The 17,868-nt window shown below is 34.0% G+C and overlaps 2 protein-coding genes across 2 annotated transcripts; one reads left to right on the forward strand and one right to left on the reverse strand.

Moving 5' to 3' along the window:
* Positions 1 to 5,011: 5,011 nt before the first annotated feature.
* LOC122581356 (polyadenylate-binding protein RBP47B') lies at positions 5,012 to 11,209 on the reverse strand. Its single transcript, XM_043753576.1, has 8 exons — positions 10,954 to 11,209; positions 9,184 to 9,667; positions 8,537 to 8,595; positions 8,041 to 8,171; positions 7,196 to 7,292; positions 6,331 to 6,492; positions 6,089 to 6,189; positions 5,012 to 5,295 (listed from the first exon to the last, which is right to left on the reverse strand). The coding sequence occupies exons 1-8, from the start codon at positions 11,179 to 11,181 to the stop codon at positions 5,214 to 5,216; spliced, it is 1,344 nt and encodes a 447-aa protein (XP_043609511.1). The 5' UTR covers positions 11,182 to 11,209; the 3' UTR covers positions 5,012 to 5,213.
* A 3,698-nt stretch (positions 11,210 to 14,907) lies between these two features.
* LOC122583545 (protein FAR1-RELATED SEQUENCE 5-like) lies at positions 14,908 to 16,972 on the forward strand. Its single transcript, XM_043755939.1, has 5 exons — positions 14,908 to 15,000; positions 15,379 to 15,528; positions 15,891 to 16,385; positions 16,485 to 16,913; positions 16,958 to 16,972. The coding sequence occupies exons 1-5, from the start codon at positions 14,908 to 14,910 to the stop codon at positions 16,970 to 16,972; spliced, it is 1,182 nt and encodes a 393-aa protein (XP_043611874.1).
* Positions 16,973 to 17,868: the final 896 nt, after the last annotated feature.

The following is a 17,868-nucleotide window of genomic DNA, read 5'->3' on the forward strand; positions in this document are numbered from 1 at the left end:
CTTCAAATATGAAATAAAAGGAGGATTTAAAATTCTATGAGATGATAAGTGATGTAGGATGAGGCGATAAGTTTGTTAACTTTGTGCAAAGTATTAACAATACCCTCGTATTTCTTTCTTTTTTGTACCTTTCGTTTTCGGCTTACACCATCAATGATAAAGCTTTATATTGGTTGATTTATTCCATTTTATATTTATATATATTTGCTTCTCGGGTCACATGGGTTGGGTCATGGGTTGGCGGGTTGTGGTGCAGGGTTGAAATTTCTGACCTGAAACTTTTAATGGGTTGGGTTAGGGTCGGAGTTTTTCAACCCGCCAACCCAAACCCGAACCCATTGAGAGCCCTAGGTGACACTCATTTGCAAACAAATTAGCCATATGTCATATGGGCTTTGTATCAAATGACCAAGTTGTTTTTTGTATATGATAAAAATGAATGGTCCTGATTTATCATACTGGAAATGAATGACTAGATTGTGTCTTGCTTTAGTGTCTTAAATTTTTTTAAATATAGGTTGTGAAAATGCTTTATATATTAGCATAGATGCATGTATGTATGTATGGATTCGACAACAAATGAGAACATGTAATCCGATAAAAGGACAAGAGTTGAGTTTGGTTAATTTTGCTGATAAGTTTGTAAAATGTTGTTCCCGGTTTCTTGTTTTTTGTTGTTGTTTTTATTATAGTTTGTTACTTTGTCACAAGGTTTGGTAAGTAGACAGAAAAAAGGACAAAATAAACTTACTTTAGCAGTGCACTAGCAAATGCACACTTGCTTTGAAAACTGAAAATGTATTGATGAAATAAAATAAAGAAGAGAAGAAACTGGTCAAAATTTTAATAGTGTTCTGTAAAAGATTAGATTATTATATTTATATTACTCGTATTATAAAGTTAGTCAAACAAGCCCGTGCTAGCACAGTCATCGCGAATTTAAAAAATATACATATAATAATTAAAAACCATATATAGTTTGGATACATTACATAGAATTAGCAATTATTTGATAGCTATTAAGGGTTAATTGGCAAATGAAAGATGACACCAGATAAAACACCGCCGCCGATTCCGTAGTGATATGGGCGTCGTATGAAGTTTTGTGGTATGGAATGCAACACTAGAATGAAAGGAAAGATGACTGTTGCTTTGTCAGTTTGTATGTTTATTAATTTATGAAATGTATTGTGGTATGATAATGTTAACAAAATACAAAAAAAAAATCTTATGAAAAAGATATTTTATTTGTATCATATTAATCGTCCAATTTTAACTTGTCAAATTTTTTGTTTGCAACTGTAACCATAAATATCTTTTTTGTAATATATAATAGCTCACGAAAATCATATTAATGAAAAGTAAATTTAAAACACAATTTGTCCGTATATTTTATACGAAGTGTTATATAATATAGACAAATATTTTTATAGTCAAAGTTTAAGGAAGAAGATTTGACAAATTAAAAGGGGACATTTAATATGGAACGGAAGGAATAATAACTAGATGACAAAAAAATTGGTTTAAAATGATGTATATTGTGAGATATGGGTTGCCAAAGCCCTTACTCTTTGATTACTTTGTAAGCAAAAGACAAGTTTCCACAAAATTGGTAAGCACCTCTCGAGCCAAGACACTCTTGATGGAATGGAACCATTCGATGATCCTATGTCTCGTAACGGCTATCTCAAAAACTTCAAAGCTCGACATATTCTTATAATCACTTGTAAATGGTAGCCAAAACAGCGTACTTCGAGATATTCTTAACTTACATTATAGTATAATACACACATAAAATCACTTGTCTGGTGGGCTAAAGCAAACTACTGCTAAGTTATTGCACGAGAATTGCCGACATATTCTTAGCTTTTGCAATACAAGATTAAGCTCTATTATATTTAGTCTTCTAAAATTTTTGAGCCTAATCATTATCTTAGCTATATGATCGTGAAACATCAAATTAGAGGATGTGACGAGTTAGAACAATTAATACGGACACATCTTATCAAATCTATGTGTAAGAGAACGAAATAGACACAAAATATAAAAGGATATATTTCGCCTTACGAATTAATGGTACCAAAAAATTCTACAAAAATAAAGCATGTGTATTCTTTTAAGACAAGTAAATAAATATCTTTAACAACTATTGAAGTGGATGTAACAATAAAGTTGAACCACACTTCATAACTCAAATGAACACCCAATCAAAATAATATTTACTTTTAAACAAAAAGGTGAACCACACATATCAAATCCAACCGCACATAACATACAAAAGTAATTTTTCAGGATATGAAAAGCAATAAACTCTATTATGAAAAATTGGAATATGTTTTTCTATTTGGGCCACTCATAGATGACGAGACATTAATGCCTAACCGTTCTTTTACTTACGACCGGTTCCAATCTTTTAATCGGGTCACCGCAAATTATTTGCTTGGGAATTAATTTATAATTTGAAATCTCTTGCGAAGAAACAAGACTCCTTGTTATTAAACCAGTTGATAACGGTTATGTATAAGCCAGATAAATCTTTTAGGGATGTTTGGTACAATGAAATAGAAAGGGTGGAAATGGAATGAGAAACACTTCTCATGTTTGGTTGTAATGGAGAATGGAAAAGAGAATCGAGAATAGAGAATCGATTCCATTCCTCAATTCTCTATGAAATGTAGAGAATTGATGGGAATGGAAAGTTTTAATTTTTTGTTTTTGTTTTAGTGATGTTATATGTATTAAATTTGATTATTATTTAAAATTTAGTATTTTTTATATATTCATTCTCTGCTTGTACCAAATGACGGAATCGATTCTTTTTTCAAATACTCATTCTTTTTCTCACTATATTCATTCTCTATTACATTTACATTCTCTTTGATTCACTCATACCAAACATCCCCTTACATGAACATGAATTTTGTGATTTTTCAATCTCAATTAAAAAAGACTAATCTAGTAATCTTGTGTATCATATCATTTTTCAGACAAATACGGAACTACTCGTACTTATTTGTGCTATAGTCAAAGTCCAAACGAGTCTTCAATAAATGACCCATAATAGGTGAGTGAAGACAGCAACAATTGATATTAACACAAGATATGTGAGTATTTATTTATTTTTTTTATTATTATTTTTTTTTTGTATCATAAAAACAAGGCCCACGACTACAATTATCATGTACTTATGCCTTTCAAGTCTCTTTAAATACAAAATAGACATAAGCTTTTCATTCAATTCTATTTAGGTGGGAATCCAAGTTTGGAGATATCACCACATGAACTTGTGTTCCTTACGTCCTTTGCCATAATAATTTTCTTCTTGTCCAATAACAACGTATTTAGGGAGCATTGGTTGGAAAAGATATATAACCAAATAGAAGGAACCAATTCATAGTCTTGTTATATGATTATTTTGACAAAAATAGATTGAGGAAAAAACCAATTCAATAGTCTAATAACCAACTTTTTTGAAGTTTTTACAAAATAAGCAACCAAATCATAAAGGTCTATTGAGGTCTTGCGATTTGCCAAATCTACTTAGACAGTCTTCTTTGCTTTTAAATTTTTATGTTTTTTATGTTTATCCTGTGATTTAAGATTTCTTATGAGATTTTTGCATGTATTACTTCTTCAAATTCTTGCATTTGAGGAGCACTTTTTTTTTTTGAAAGATATCGAGCACTTGAAAAAAACATCTTCTTGTGGCTTTTTGTACATCTCTGTACATCCACGACTCTCGTCAAAGATCAGAGATAAAACATCAAAAGTCTCTAGCAATGAAGGCCGATGTCAAATCTTACTTAGATTAAGCCTAATGGATCGCAACACATGAAATGACCATTATGCGTTAGCCAAAAAATCGACGATGAATTAAAAACTCTTTGTACCTGTTATACGATAATAACTCTTGCCGAAGGTAGCATAACTGATTCTGCCCTTCGTCACATTGTTTGCTCTAATGGGAAAAGTTGTACAATTAACATTAACTCACCATCAAATTGAGGTGTAGAAGCAAGGTGTACAAATTGTTACTTTTGGTCTTTATAAACAAGGATAAACATCAATATGACTATCGCCACAGAGAAGTAGAGAACCATTTATATATTATGTCACATGGTAGGGATGAAACTATCATTGTTACTGCCCCGTAAAATAGACACCCATTTAGATAAAAAAAAAAATACTTGGTTAAAAGGTCACAAATACATGTGAAAATTCAAAATTATCTAGGCAAAGGAAGTTTTCAATACTAAACTAAATTCATTCTGGTATGAAGTTACTAAATGCCCCTTATGAACAGTAGAAAACAACCGTAAAAGCCGTTGAACCTTAAAACGACATCAGAGCATCGTGATGTATGTGTATCAAACTATCAAACCAAATGCACCAGGGTATCGTTAACATTAATCAGTATAGCCAAGTACAATATGAGTCCAAAAAGTGTTGATCCAACTGATAAGGCATTTAAACTCAAATCAAAAGATAGACTCTGTGAATGTGCTTCATATTATACCACCAAGCTTTAAACATGTCTTGCCAGTCCAAAATAAGTTGTGCCAATGAAAGTGTGATGTATCATTTCTATATTCGAATAGCCTTGGTATCTGGTATTTTTAGCTTGATTTGTGAAGAATATGCACACTAAAGTATTTTAAAAACCGGTTTAACATCACCCATAACCTGGCCTTTTGGTTTATGAAATAGAAAGTGATATTCGTATCACAGGTTTAACACTAAAGATCAATGAACCGGGCCAAATGGATGATTAGATTAATAGTGCAACAATTCTCAAAATGATTAGTGAAAATAGCTATCATTTTATAGAAATTTAACTTGTTTCATTTCAGGTTAAAAATAATTAGCCTACAGTTTGAGCCAGCCATACAAGACAGTTAAATTGGATCAAACCAATGCAAACTATTATCAAGACCCTTGAAAATAAGAGCATGTGATGTATATGTCTTGAAGGAAATGATAATGAACACTAGCAAACATACACTCTTGTAGATAAAATAAAATTAACGCACTTGATTAAATTGGCTGGAATCTACAATTCTGAATACAAAAGTTTAGCATCTCCTAATACCAACACTTCAAACTAGCAAGTAGCCCGGGTTCTTCTGTTAAAAATGATCATTTTTCTGCATCTATATTTAAAGGTAGATCGAGCACAGGCAAGCATATCATTACAATGTCCTCGGTGTTGGTAGCTACGCTTGTAATGATGTTTTTTGCCACATGGGAAGGCCCAAGATCGCCCTTGCATGCGTAGCAAGATAGGCAGAATTTAACCTACAAAAAAAAGCCACCATGGTTCTTATTGACTCCAAATGTAAAACTTGCATGGGCTTAGTTTAATTCAGTACATTAAAACATATATACATGAAAGTGACATTAACAAACGTTAATATTAAAAGACATTAAAAAAAGAAAAAAACAATTAAAAGACCATATCAACTATTCCAACCACAAGAATCAAATTTTGGCCAAACAATCTTAATAGAGCTGGAAAACAGGTAAGCTGGGAAGCTAATTAAAGTTAGAACTAGGTCTAATAGCCTGATAGGTAGCTTTATCAATTTGAATAAAGGGTTGGTTGAATCACCAACACTTTATTATCTTACCATTAATCAAACTATAAATAACTTAACGATATTATATATATTAAAACAATATACTTGTTTAGATAGATCAACTGTAGGAGGTTGAATTGAATATACGTCCTTAGGCTCTACCAGTTTCAAACTTTAGGAGGTTCAACCCAAGAAGACCCATTTAAAGTAAAGCTGTATTGTAACTTATTGCCTACCTCCATCTTTTGAAATCAATAATCATGTACAAACTTAATGTTAAATGGGTACACATTCTGTTCATTAGAACTTAAATAATGCGTTTCTAGCTTTACATCACCTCATTGACAAGACTCATGTTATCATAGATATTGCATGTCACACATTTGAAATGCTTATAAATATGTATGGATTCAAATTCAGACAGCTCCTAGCATTAATGTTATGGCGTTTGAAATGATTAAGTTAGTAACAATAAACAGATAAATAACACTAAAAAGTAAAAGGAATCTTACTTGTCAACATCTGGTGTGGCCAAGGGATCATATATTTCCTCCCTCTGTTCAACAGGCAGTGCAACACCTGCCACTGCACCCATATCCTGACCAGCTTCACCCTGAAAAATAGGCATCCAATCATCAAACATCATATCCATACAGATTTCAATAACCCAAATATATATGACTTCATTTATAAATTAAACTGAAGTTTTTAAATTGAAAAGCAAAGGAAATAAAAGTATAGAAATGATCTTTGCCTGTTGAGGATATTGCATATATCCACCATAAGCTCCATATGCATACAGTGATGGATCTTGAGTCGCTCCATAAGCATAGGCATCATAACCTTGACCATAAGCATAGTATGCGCTTCCCCATTGAGTTGGATCTACTTGTGCATTCCAGACACCAGATAGGTCCTACAGTGAGGTATTGTTCAACCTTGTTAGGTTATCAAAAGAAAGTAGAAGATACAGATGCATCATATGAGGCTCAAGGTGGCAATGTGGCCCATTAATGATAAAAATGGCGATTTGGGTTATATTTGCATTCAATGAATTAACATGGATAATTTTGGGAAGTGCATCAAAAAGCGAAAAGGGTAGGGCGGATCAATCATTTCAAAGGCCTGTCACTCAAAAAGCATATGCACATCACATTAAACATCCCAAAAACGTTTAATATGGAAATCAGATTCTCATGGTAAATTTGTACAAAAATAGAACAAATCATACTTGAAAACTAATTTTCGTAAAATTCAAGAAAAAGAAAAGAAGTATCCGCCAGCATGCCCTTGGCCACCCCTACTTGATCGAAGTCTCAAAACTAAAATAAATAGATAAAAAACTACTCATCTGTAATTTAAAGTAAATTTAAGACTCTGATAAGCTGAAAAAACTACCCTTTGAACATCTTATGCAGTATTATTCGTGTTAAAGAAACCTAGAAAGATGATCATTATCAATGGAAACTTTGGTAAGCTTGAATCTAGACCTTAGGGATTTAAGCTTGAGATTGTAGATCGTAAGGAACCTTCTCCTACTTTGTTGAACATGTTATTTGAGGAGTATCATACAAATTTTCAATTAAAATGTTAAAAGACAGCAAAAAGCAAAAGTTCACCTGCTTAGCAGCTTGGCTCTTGCCCCAAGAAAGGTGTACTATAAGTTGACCAATCTGGGTTCCATGCATCCTTTGTATTGCTTCTTCAGCCGATGTCCTGCATAGCACACAATCACCATCAAGGAGTCAACAAATATTATCTAATAAGAAATCAAGAAGAATACAGATTTACTTGAGAGCCAAAAAGAAGGCCATAGATACACATAAAAAGACATATACACACCACCCCACAAAAGTACAATCGATGTTAATAAGCCCAAGCGATTGTCAATTGAGGGGGTGGGGGGAATGGGAGGGTCAGATAATGCTTCAAAAGAGGTACCTCTGGTATAGGTCTAGATGACCTGAAACCTCTAGCCCGAAGGCTGCAATGTCTACAGATAATAAGTGCACCAAATCTGATAACATAATTTGACTTGTTTTGCTAATAATTCAACTATTTTTATTAAATTTCTGCATTATAAGACTTTCCTTTTAAGCTAACTTTCAATTAATTATACCGATTTGACTAGTGACACACTATATAATCTGAAACGGCCCATTCAAAAGCAAGGTTGTAAATATCGCTTTTCGGTATTGTCTCGGTCGACCACCGAAGCGATATATCAGGAATATATCGGGGATATATCGGACATATATCGTCTTGGTTGACCACCGATAAGCGATATATCGGGGATATATGGGGGGGGGGGGGGGGGGGGGGGGTTACAACACTTAAAAATATAAGGGTCAAATCTAGAACCTAGCTGTTGAACAGGTATGAGTAAGCTCGTGTTTTAGAATTTCTGTTTGAGCCGAGAGGGTACACATAGAATCAATAAGCATTTCTGACATTGAAGACTGACCTGGCTGTAAATTGTACAAAACCACACCCTTTGGCTACAGGGATCTTGACATAGACAATTTCCCCAAACTGCAAGAAATACTGCCTCAATTCCTCTTCAGTGATAGCATGGTCAAGATTGCCAATATAAACCTGGATATAAATAAAGATTGTTAAGAAGCACAGGCACAACGGCTATTAGAGGTGGTGTTATATACCAAACAAGAACTACATATCAAGGGAATATCCAACAGATCTAAAGTTGCCCAAAGTTTACTTTTAATGCACACAACCTCCTAAATGGTTGATTTAAAGATTGAATTTATCATTGTAATAATTTTGTTTTTGTAATCATAACAGAGAATAATTATTTAAATAAAAAGACAAGAAAGTGTTTGTGAGTCAATCCAATCTGTTTTAAGTTCTTCGGGTGCTAAATTTGAACAGTTACATTCCAAATCCCTTTTGAGCAACTACCCCTAACCTCTAACAACTAAAACTTAGAATACAGAACTTACCGTTGTGTTAGTTAAATCATTGTCCACGGGAATTGCAGCTATTGCTGCTGGATATAAGCCTGCCAAAAAAATACAAAAAGACAAGTGTTTAGTAAGCTACACAATATAAGGTAATATCAACATGGTTGCTATTTGATTGTCATCTTCAGCTAAATTTGCAGACAATAGCATCCATTAACTCATTAAGGAGACATGGAGTAAATAATTGACTATTCAACATATAATGGATTCAGAATATACAATGAGAACATCTCCACAGTTTATGGGAGTAGAAAATTTGGTACATTCATAAATACACGCATTTATTTCAGATTAACTCCTTTCTTTCACGCACCATTAACCAACATAAACCGTATTCAGATGTGAACATAAGGGGTATCGATTCTACTTTTGAAAAAATCATTTGCATAGAAGCTACTACAAAACTGATTACCAGGGGTAAAAGGCGTAAAGCAAACATATCTTATCTTATACACTTATCAAAGATTTTATCCCTTCTTCAACATAATCTAAAAAACTTCAACTCCTATATTACAAGACGTTCTCGCTTATTTCATTTCTTCTTTTGCCAACTAATCTCTTGGTTGGTTGAATAGCCAGATGTCCCTAAATTTCGGCAAAAGCATATGCAAACATTATAGTAGTACCTTTTGGTGCAACATATTGCTGTTGGAAGACAGTGGTCTTCTTTGGTGTTGCTGCACTGATTCGCATGGGTCTGGTAGAACAATAAATTCCGTTCATCTCAGTCATAGCACGGTTTCTTTCCATCTCGTCTGCAAATTTAACAAAACCATATCCCTTTGAACGTCCTGTGTTAGGATCAGTCACAACTTTGGCTCCTCTGACAGATGGATATTGTGTCCTAAAAGTTTCTTGTAACAAATGATCAGTAACATCGGGTGCTAAATCGCCAACAAAAATAGAATGCTCAGGACCAGCATCCGGACGTCTTTCTCCAATCCCGGAAGATGCCCAATTTAACCTAAAAGTTAATTCGGTATTTGGAACTTGTGTTCCATTGTATGTTTGCAGAACCCTTTCTGCAGTCGAGTGTGAGCCAAACTCCACAAAACCATAACCTTCTGGTAGCCCGGTTGCCTTGTTACGAATTACCTTTATTGAAAGGACCTGCACATATACTTTATGTCACAATCAATCATTTCAATATTTCATTCCAAACCCTTCTTCATTCAGATTTTGAATTTGATACAGTTATCAGCATTATTACACGAAGTCACGAACAAGTCGACAACTATGGCCATCTGCAAGTGTTTGAAGACCCTATTCGGAAAATTATTCAATCACTAAAACTGAGGCTCCAACAAAGAAGCCTAACAATCAGACCTACCAACTAACATTGGGAAGTAAATTTTTTTTTTTTTTTTGCCCAGATAATACTTAATGATAATTTCAAGCCATTAATATGGTCAGACTTCTCCCACACCCTCAAAGATGGTAGACAATTTTCAATTTCCATTCCTAAGAGGTTTGAAAGTGCAGATTTCTATTTCTCGTCGCTTTATGCCTTTTTATAAAGGGCAATTTATAGTTTTTGCTACTTGGCATGTTTTCAGCTTATTTTAGGAGAAAATTTTACTAGATCATTTCAGGGGTTTTTTTGTTTACGGATATAGAAACCAAAGAATTGCTCTCATTCAGATAATCAATTATGGACTTATAGTGTATGTTTAATAGGGCTATGGCTAGAAGTCTAGAACATGAACACCATCCCAATATCCAACAAATATAGGTACAGCCTGAACCCATCAAAGGTGCCATATTTGGAATCCCATTCCCATTACTACTCAAAACACATACCCATAGTAAATTTCCTTTAGAAACCAAACACCATATTAGACTGGTATTTATTTTGAACACATTATTAGGTCTGATATACGAATTTCATAAAATAGAATCAAACTTTTGCCAACATGCCCGCTACAGTCGCACATCCTAAAGCCCTAATTATCTAAAATGCAGGCCGCACTTCTCACACACCCTCAAAAACTATCGAGAAAACAAAAAATAACTATAAACAACTACCGATTGGCCTAGTGGTCAGGCATATCTTGAAACGTCACTAGAACCAGGGTACGTAATGTTAGGAAACAGTCACGGGGATAGGCCGTGTACATCAGAATCAAAGACTCGTCCTTTCTACATTTACAAAAAATAATTTTCATTCATAAATGTATTATTTGGATATCAAGATTATCGGTTACGGTTAAAGTTCTCGCACACCCTCATCCAACAACTACAAAATTTCACTAACTAAATAATATATGAAACCCTAAATGGCAATACCAAACAATACACAAAAATTATATATATAGGAAAAAAAAAATCACAATAATAGATATATATTTTTATATTTATATATATATACATAGAAGAATAGAGTAAAAATGAAAGACCTCATTAGTGGGAGCAAACCAAGAATGGAGATAAGATTCATCAGCCCAATAAGGTAAATCACCAATCCAAAGTGTACGGATTTCTTCATGAGTAGCAGGTTGGTGGTACGGTGGTTGTTGTTGCGGTGGTGGTGGCGGTGGTGCTCCGTATGCATATTGCGGTTGTGGCTGCGGTTGCTGTTGCGGTTGTGGTGGTGCGCTCATCATCCATTGTGGTTGTGTTGCCATTTGTGTTTGTTTTTCTGTTCCCAGTTTCCGTTTGGGCTTCGGCCTTTAGGGGATGGGATTGGGAAACATTATATAGGTTTTTCTTTTCTTTTTCTTTTTTATTCTACTATAAAATAAATTTATATATTTTCTCAATAGTTATAAATAAATCCTATATTTTTTTTTTTGAAAGATTATTTCCTCTTAAAACTTCGTTTCAGCCGAAGGTTTATCATACGTTGTCTTAACTGGATCCGGGAAAACCCTAGTAATCGCACGACGATTAATAAGGTTAAACCCTGACTTCTCAGAATTGAATTTGGATATACTCAACCCTCATAACTGAGTCCACACTACGTATCTCTCTAGAATAGAAAAATGTCTATTTCAAATACCCAACGGGGGAAACCCCCTACTAATCCGTCTGACCAAGCGCTCATAAAAATGACATCCTATGTTATCTACAATGATGGTCTTTCTACCACTAAGCTATGTAGTCTTTTATTTACTATTGTTTGTTGAATTTGAATATAATGAGATTAAGAGAGAGAAATAATATTAAGAATGTGTATGTTGGGTGAGTTTTTGATAGGTAAACACACGATTTAGTTTGAGTAGGTTTGTGCTTAAATCAATAAACCAAATTAAAACACTAGGACTTAGAAAACCAAAACTTATAGGATTTATTTTTCGGTTTCAATTTTCTTTTGTTGATTTCATTTTTTCTTCCTTAATTTGTTTTCACACACTTTAAATTCATTAGATTTAAAAAAAAAAAATCAATCGTGCAAATTTGACTAGAACACTAATGTATACAATTGATTTTCATTAATTATTTCTATGCGGAAAAAAAGAACTTTAGTACTTCGCTAAATTAAAGCAAAAAATTAAAAATAAATAAACACATACAAATAACGCTTCATAAGTACCATACACTATATGGATCCAAAGTAAATCTTTATCTCATATTTCTCTTTGTATTCATTAATCATATTTGAGCCATTGATTGATCGTTATTTATAATCATACAATTTGATTTGACTATGAGATTCAAGTTCTATCTTAAACATATTTAGATATCACTAAAGTATTTAATTTCTAACTATAGTGGTCCTAAATGAATTTTTTATTCAGGGTTTTTCATCAACGAATTTAAATTTAGGATCTATTGCTAGGCATAATTTAATAATATAGGGGGCGTTTTTTAATAGTTGAAAGGGTTGTCATTGTAAATGTAATGCTCAGATCGATATATGTACAATTTGAAGAAATAGAGGATGTAGCGATGAATTGAATTGGTTTACGACTTTTTTCTCTTTTAAGTATTCTATTTCTCACTTTATCAATCTTGTGCTCTTATACCAATTGATACGTACAAATTGGTAATAAGAACACAAGATTGATAAAATGTAAAAATGAACACTTAGAGGAGAAATATGGTAAACCTAATGCAATTTATCGAAACTTTCTCTAAATCTTCAGAGTTTACATATATCAATATGAGCATTAACAACCTCTATAATATTCAACTATTACAAATGCCCCCTTTATTATGTTAAATATAAAGTTACAAGAAACAAAATAAAAACTAAACAAAAAATCTCAACAAACGTCAACCAAACTTGCGCTTATGCTTGCTCCGGCAATTGCCACCCATCGCAGAGATGGAGCCAAGAAATTTTTTGTGAGGAGACAATTTTAAAAGTTGTTTGTCATATTTATAAAAGTAGTACCAATAATGCGAAAAAAAGGCCCTAACACGAAAATAAAAAATGGACTATCAAAAGAATTTGTTATCCACACCCGGTCTTACACTCATATTCAACAATACTAGTTTTTTTAATAAATAATGATCACACGTGTCCAACAATGTCTTATTAAATGAAAACGTAGTCAATTATATAATGCAAGAAACCAAAAAAAAAAAAAACTTAATAGGATATAATTAACTTATATATATATATATATATATTTTCTTACATTATGATAATTATAATTATTTGTTTTTTATAAATATATATAATAATTTGAAATAAAAATAAATTATCCACTAACAGTTCCACTATTTATGTACTACACATTTACATACCCAAACAACGATAAAACTATACTTCATTCTTTCCATTAAAAATAAAAAACAACTCAAGTTTTTTTAATCTCCCAACGAAAAAATATATCTCAAAATTAATGCTTCGATGACCAATAACATTCAAAGAATAAACTTATGACAACGAAGATAAAACTTGTATTTATTTTCTACTTATTTTTTCTTACTTTTATAAAAAAATTAATTACAATTATACCAGTTAATATTTAAAAAATTATATTTTATTAAAATTATAGTAGGGGCAGCTGACCCCACTGCGCCAGACCCATTTTCGTCATTGTCAACTGACTACCATACAAAAAAATAAACCCCAAATTAAATCGACGAACATGTGTCAAACATAAAGTTGCCAACATTTATTCGAGAAATGCCCAGCATGCTTGTAATTAAAATGAAATTTACGGCCATATGCGTTATGTTGGAATACAAACTAAAACCCCGGATATGTAGCTGTCGGCAATGGTCGTAGTACACCTCTGACCACCAACCCTGGATATGGTTGTTTTACACCACCATTGTGTCGGCCACCGCCGTTGTTTCAGATTATATCACTGCAGACACACCGGATCGCTAGAACATTTATCTCCAAACTAGCGTCATCCAAAGTCGCAAAGCACCGCCATATAAAATGCATAACAAAATCAAAAATAACCTCTTTTGTTGTTTATCTATTTTTGACGGGAGAAATAATACTTATTGAAATACTTTACCACGAAGATAATTAAGAGAAAAAAAAAAAGATAAAATGATAACTGTGATGATGATATGATTATTAATAAGATTAGTAAAAGGATAAGTAATAGAGGTGTGTAGTGATTATAAATATATAATAAGAATGAGTAGAGAATGGATAAGTGGATATCTGACATAAAAGTGAGTAGGTAGAAAATAATGGTTGCAAAACTGTGTGCGGAATCAAAGATAAAAGAAAGATAGGTAAAAAATAGCGGTCACAAAATTGTGAACAATATCCTTATTGTAGTATTATTTTTAGCTTCTAAAGTTTTCTAAAAAGAATCAAAAACCAAGATGGACCGTATGTGATATTTTTTTTTGACAATATGGATCATGAATGCGATATAATACGGAGTAAAAATTTTAAATCTCTTTTATGTAATTTATTAATTTTGTCCTTTTCTCCCGGCTAAGCGGGGCAACCCCTCTAGTTTGTAACAATATTAACATGTACGTAACTTCAGCCTGCTTCAAAGCGCGTTTAAGAACATCCAACAAAACTCTCAATCCATTCTAAATACACTTTGAAGTTTGAAAAAGATTGTTAGACCATCCATAATGGGGATGTTTGTGGGAAATTTATGGTGAGATGACATGGATGAGTGTTTGTAGAGGAGGATTGTAAAAGGAAGAGGAGAGAGGGTGATAGGACCCTTAGAGGGGGTTAGGCTCCAAAGAAATAAGAGAGAAAGACACAGAAACTTTTATCAATTTTCTTTTTGATAATTCATATGCAAACACTACAATTTATAGGAAACAAACAATAAGTAAACGTGGTCCTAAAATGATGCGATAACTGATACTACGTGCCTAGGGTGGAGACATGGACTTGTACTCCTTTCATAACTAAATGCATACAAGAAACGTGGGAAACTAACAAATGACATCATGGGAAACTAGACATCATGGGAACTAACTGCCACATGAGTGGTGGGTTTGTTGACAGTCAGCTGCAACAGATCATATCACATGGTTCGTATCAGAGGGTGTTTGTGTGTGTATGTATATAATAAGGGGACGTGTAGGCCGACCACCCCTTATGTAACCCGACCACTCCTTTTGGAGCGACAGTCGCTCCTAAAGGGGTAGTAGGATACGACAACGGGCGACAGCATACGACAACATTTCTGAACGATTCGAACCTACCACCTCTTTTGGAGCGACTGTCGCTCCTAAAGGGTGGTAGGTTCGAATCGTGCAGAAATGTTTCTGTTTCCCCGTGACGATTCATTCTTTATAAGTTCAATCGTTTCATATTCATTCTTTATAAGTTCAATCTCATTATTCAATCGTTTTGATATTCGATCGTTTTCATATTCATTCATTTTGATTTATTCGTTTTCATTTATTACTGTTAAGTGTTTTTATTATTTTAGATGGATTGCTTGGAGGAAATTTTCTTAAATCCAAATGCGCCGGAAGGTGTAAATGACGAGTTTGTGTACGAAGAGCCCGATGACGAATTTGAATCCCCAGATGTCCGTGATGAATTTGATTACGATCACGATGTTTTTTATATCAAGGAGGTATGTATATAATCCAACCTTTTCATTTTTTGCGTTGTTATTTTGTGAGTAATTGTATTTTGTTATTATTCATTAGATTTGTTGCTATAAAAGTATGTAAGAAAACTAATTATTAAAACTACGGATAAAAAATTGTTTATAAAAACATATTAAAAAATGTACGTAAAAATGTAGATTAACAAAAGCTATTAAAAAATTGTTAAAAAAAAAGTGTATTATAAAAAAGTGTATAAAAAGTGTATTATAAAAAAGTGTATAAGAAAGTGGATTATAAAAAAGTATATAAAATAGTGTATTAAAAAAATGTATTATAAAAAAGTGCATAAAAAGTGTATTAAAAAAAAGTGTATAAAATATTTCAGGTGTTTGACACACACATAAATTTGGTAGACTGGGCTCAAAGAACGGCAAAGGAGCTTGGTTATGTGTTAGTTACACGAAGATCAAATGTCACAAAAGGCGGAGAAGTTAAAAAGGTGGTCCTTATTTGCAACCGTGGTGGAAAAAAAGATAAGCGGTCAACCGGGGCACCCAAAGGGAGTACCAAAATTGACTGTCCATTCAAATTGGTAGGCCGTCTGACAAAGGACCATAGTTGGTGGGTTGAAGTTATAGATCACCGACATAACCATCCATCAGCTCGTAATTTGGAAGGTATTGCGTACGCAAGACGACTAACCGATGTTCAAAAAGAATTTGTGGACGAAAAGGCGTTGCTAGGTTTTGGGCCAAATAGCATAAGGGACCAATTGAAGGATGCATTTCCCGGCATCTTGACCCGTTCACAAGACATTTCTAACTACCTGCGGCAACACCGGCTAAAGCACGCCCAACAACGAGGGGAAACTCGAATGCAGGTGAAATAAGAAACATACCTGCATGTGGATCATATAACTATATGTTTATTTTTTAAAAAAATACGACTTCCTTATACTTTGGTTGTTTACCCGTTGCAGATCGTGCTCCAATTACTATCTGACCATCAGTACACGTATCAGTACACGACGGATAGCAAAACCGGATGTTTGACCAATCTCTTTTTCGTACATCCTACATCACTTGACATATGGCGTGCATTTCCTTGGATCATTGAAATAGACGCCACGTATAAAACCAACGTTTACAACATGCCGCTTGTTGAGATTGTGGGTGTCACTCCAACTGGCAAGACATTCAGCATTGCGCACGCACTTATTGAAAATGAGCAACATGCGGCATACACATGGGTGTTACAGTGCTTGAGGTCGACGCTCGAAGAAGGGTTCGTCGTGCGTGTGGCACTCACTGATCGGGATCTGGCCCTCATGAAAGCGGTTAAGGATGTGATGCCGGAAACGAAGCTGATACTGTGTAGAATACACATTTGGAGGAATATTGAGTTACATGCTAACCCATCGTTTGGGTCAAAAAAAGATTATGGTTCGTTTAGACACCGGTGGGATAAACTCGTAAACTCAATCACGGTTAAAGAATACGCAGAGAATGAGCAGCGGCTAAAAGTATTCTTGGCAGATAAACCAAGTATATACATCCCGTCCCCATACTGTTTTTATGATAACGCTTACGATGTAACCATGTAGCTAAATCACTTTTTATTTTCCTGCAGATCTTTATAAGTATCTACAAATACAGTGGCTTGCCTCGTACAAGGAGTTATTTGTGTCATGTTGGGTCGACCAACACCGCAACTATCGTAACTACACTACCAACAGGGTTGAGAGCGAGCATTCTTTGCTGAAGTCAGTTATGCATCAAAAGCGGCTTACGTTCCACAGAATCGTTGAATGTGTTAACTCTGTTGTTAGCGGGCAATACACCCAAATAAAGGGGTCACTGGAACATTGCAGGCAGTACAATCAAAATAAACACAACTATCCCTGTTTAAAGGATTTGCTCGGTAAAGCCTCCCATGTAGCCTTGCAAATTATGGTTGACGAAATTGATCGATTGAAAAATACAGTAAAAGGGGACGTGTCAAAGTGCGGGTGTACGGTATGGGCTAGTTGTGGCTTGCCATGTAGTTGTCGACTTCTAACATACATGCAGGAACGTAAGTACAGTTCATTCAGATACAAATGGTCCATTTTACTTAAAAATACTTAATGTAATATTTTTATTCCTACAGGAAGGCGTGTACAAGAATATGAGATAGATGCATTTTGGTGCAAGCTCGATATAACCCCGTCCACCTGCCTGCCTGGAAATGTGAAGAAAGACTCGGATGATGACGAGCCTGTTGAGGCCTTTTGTGGCGAGGTTACTGCTGCCTTGGAACGACAACCCATAAAACAACGGAAAAGCTTGATGTCAAAAATAAAGGACCTCATCTATCCGGGTCGG

The sequence above is a fragment of the Erigeron canadensis genome, chromosome 9 (assembly GCF_010389155.1).
Source record: "Erigeron canadensis isolate Cc75 chromosome 9, C_canadensis_v1, whole genome shotgun sequence".
Lineage (NCBI taxonomy): Eukaryota > Viridiplantae > Streptophyta > Magnoliopsida > Asterales > Asteraceae > Erigeron > Erigeron canadensis.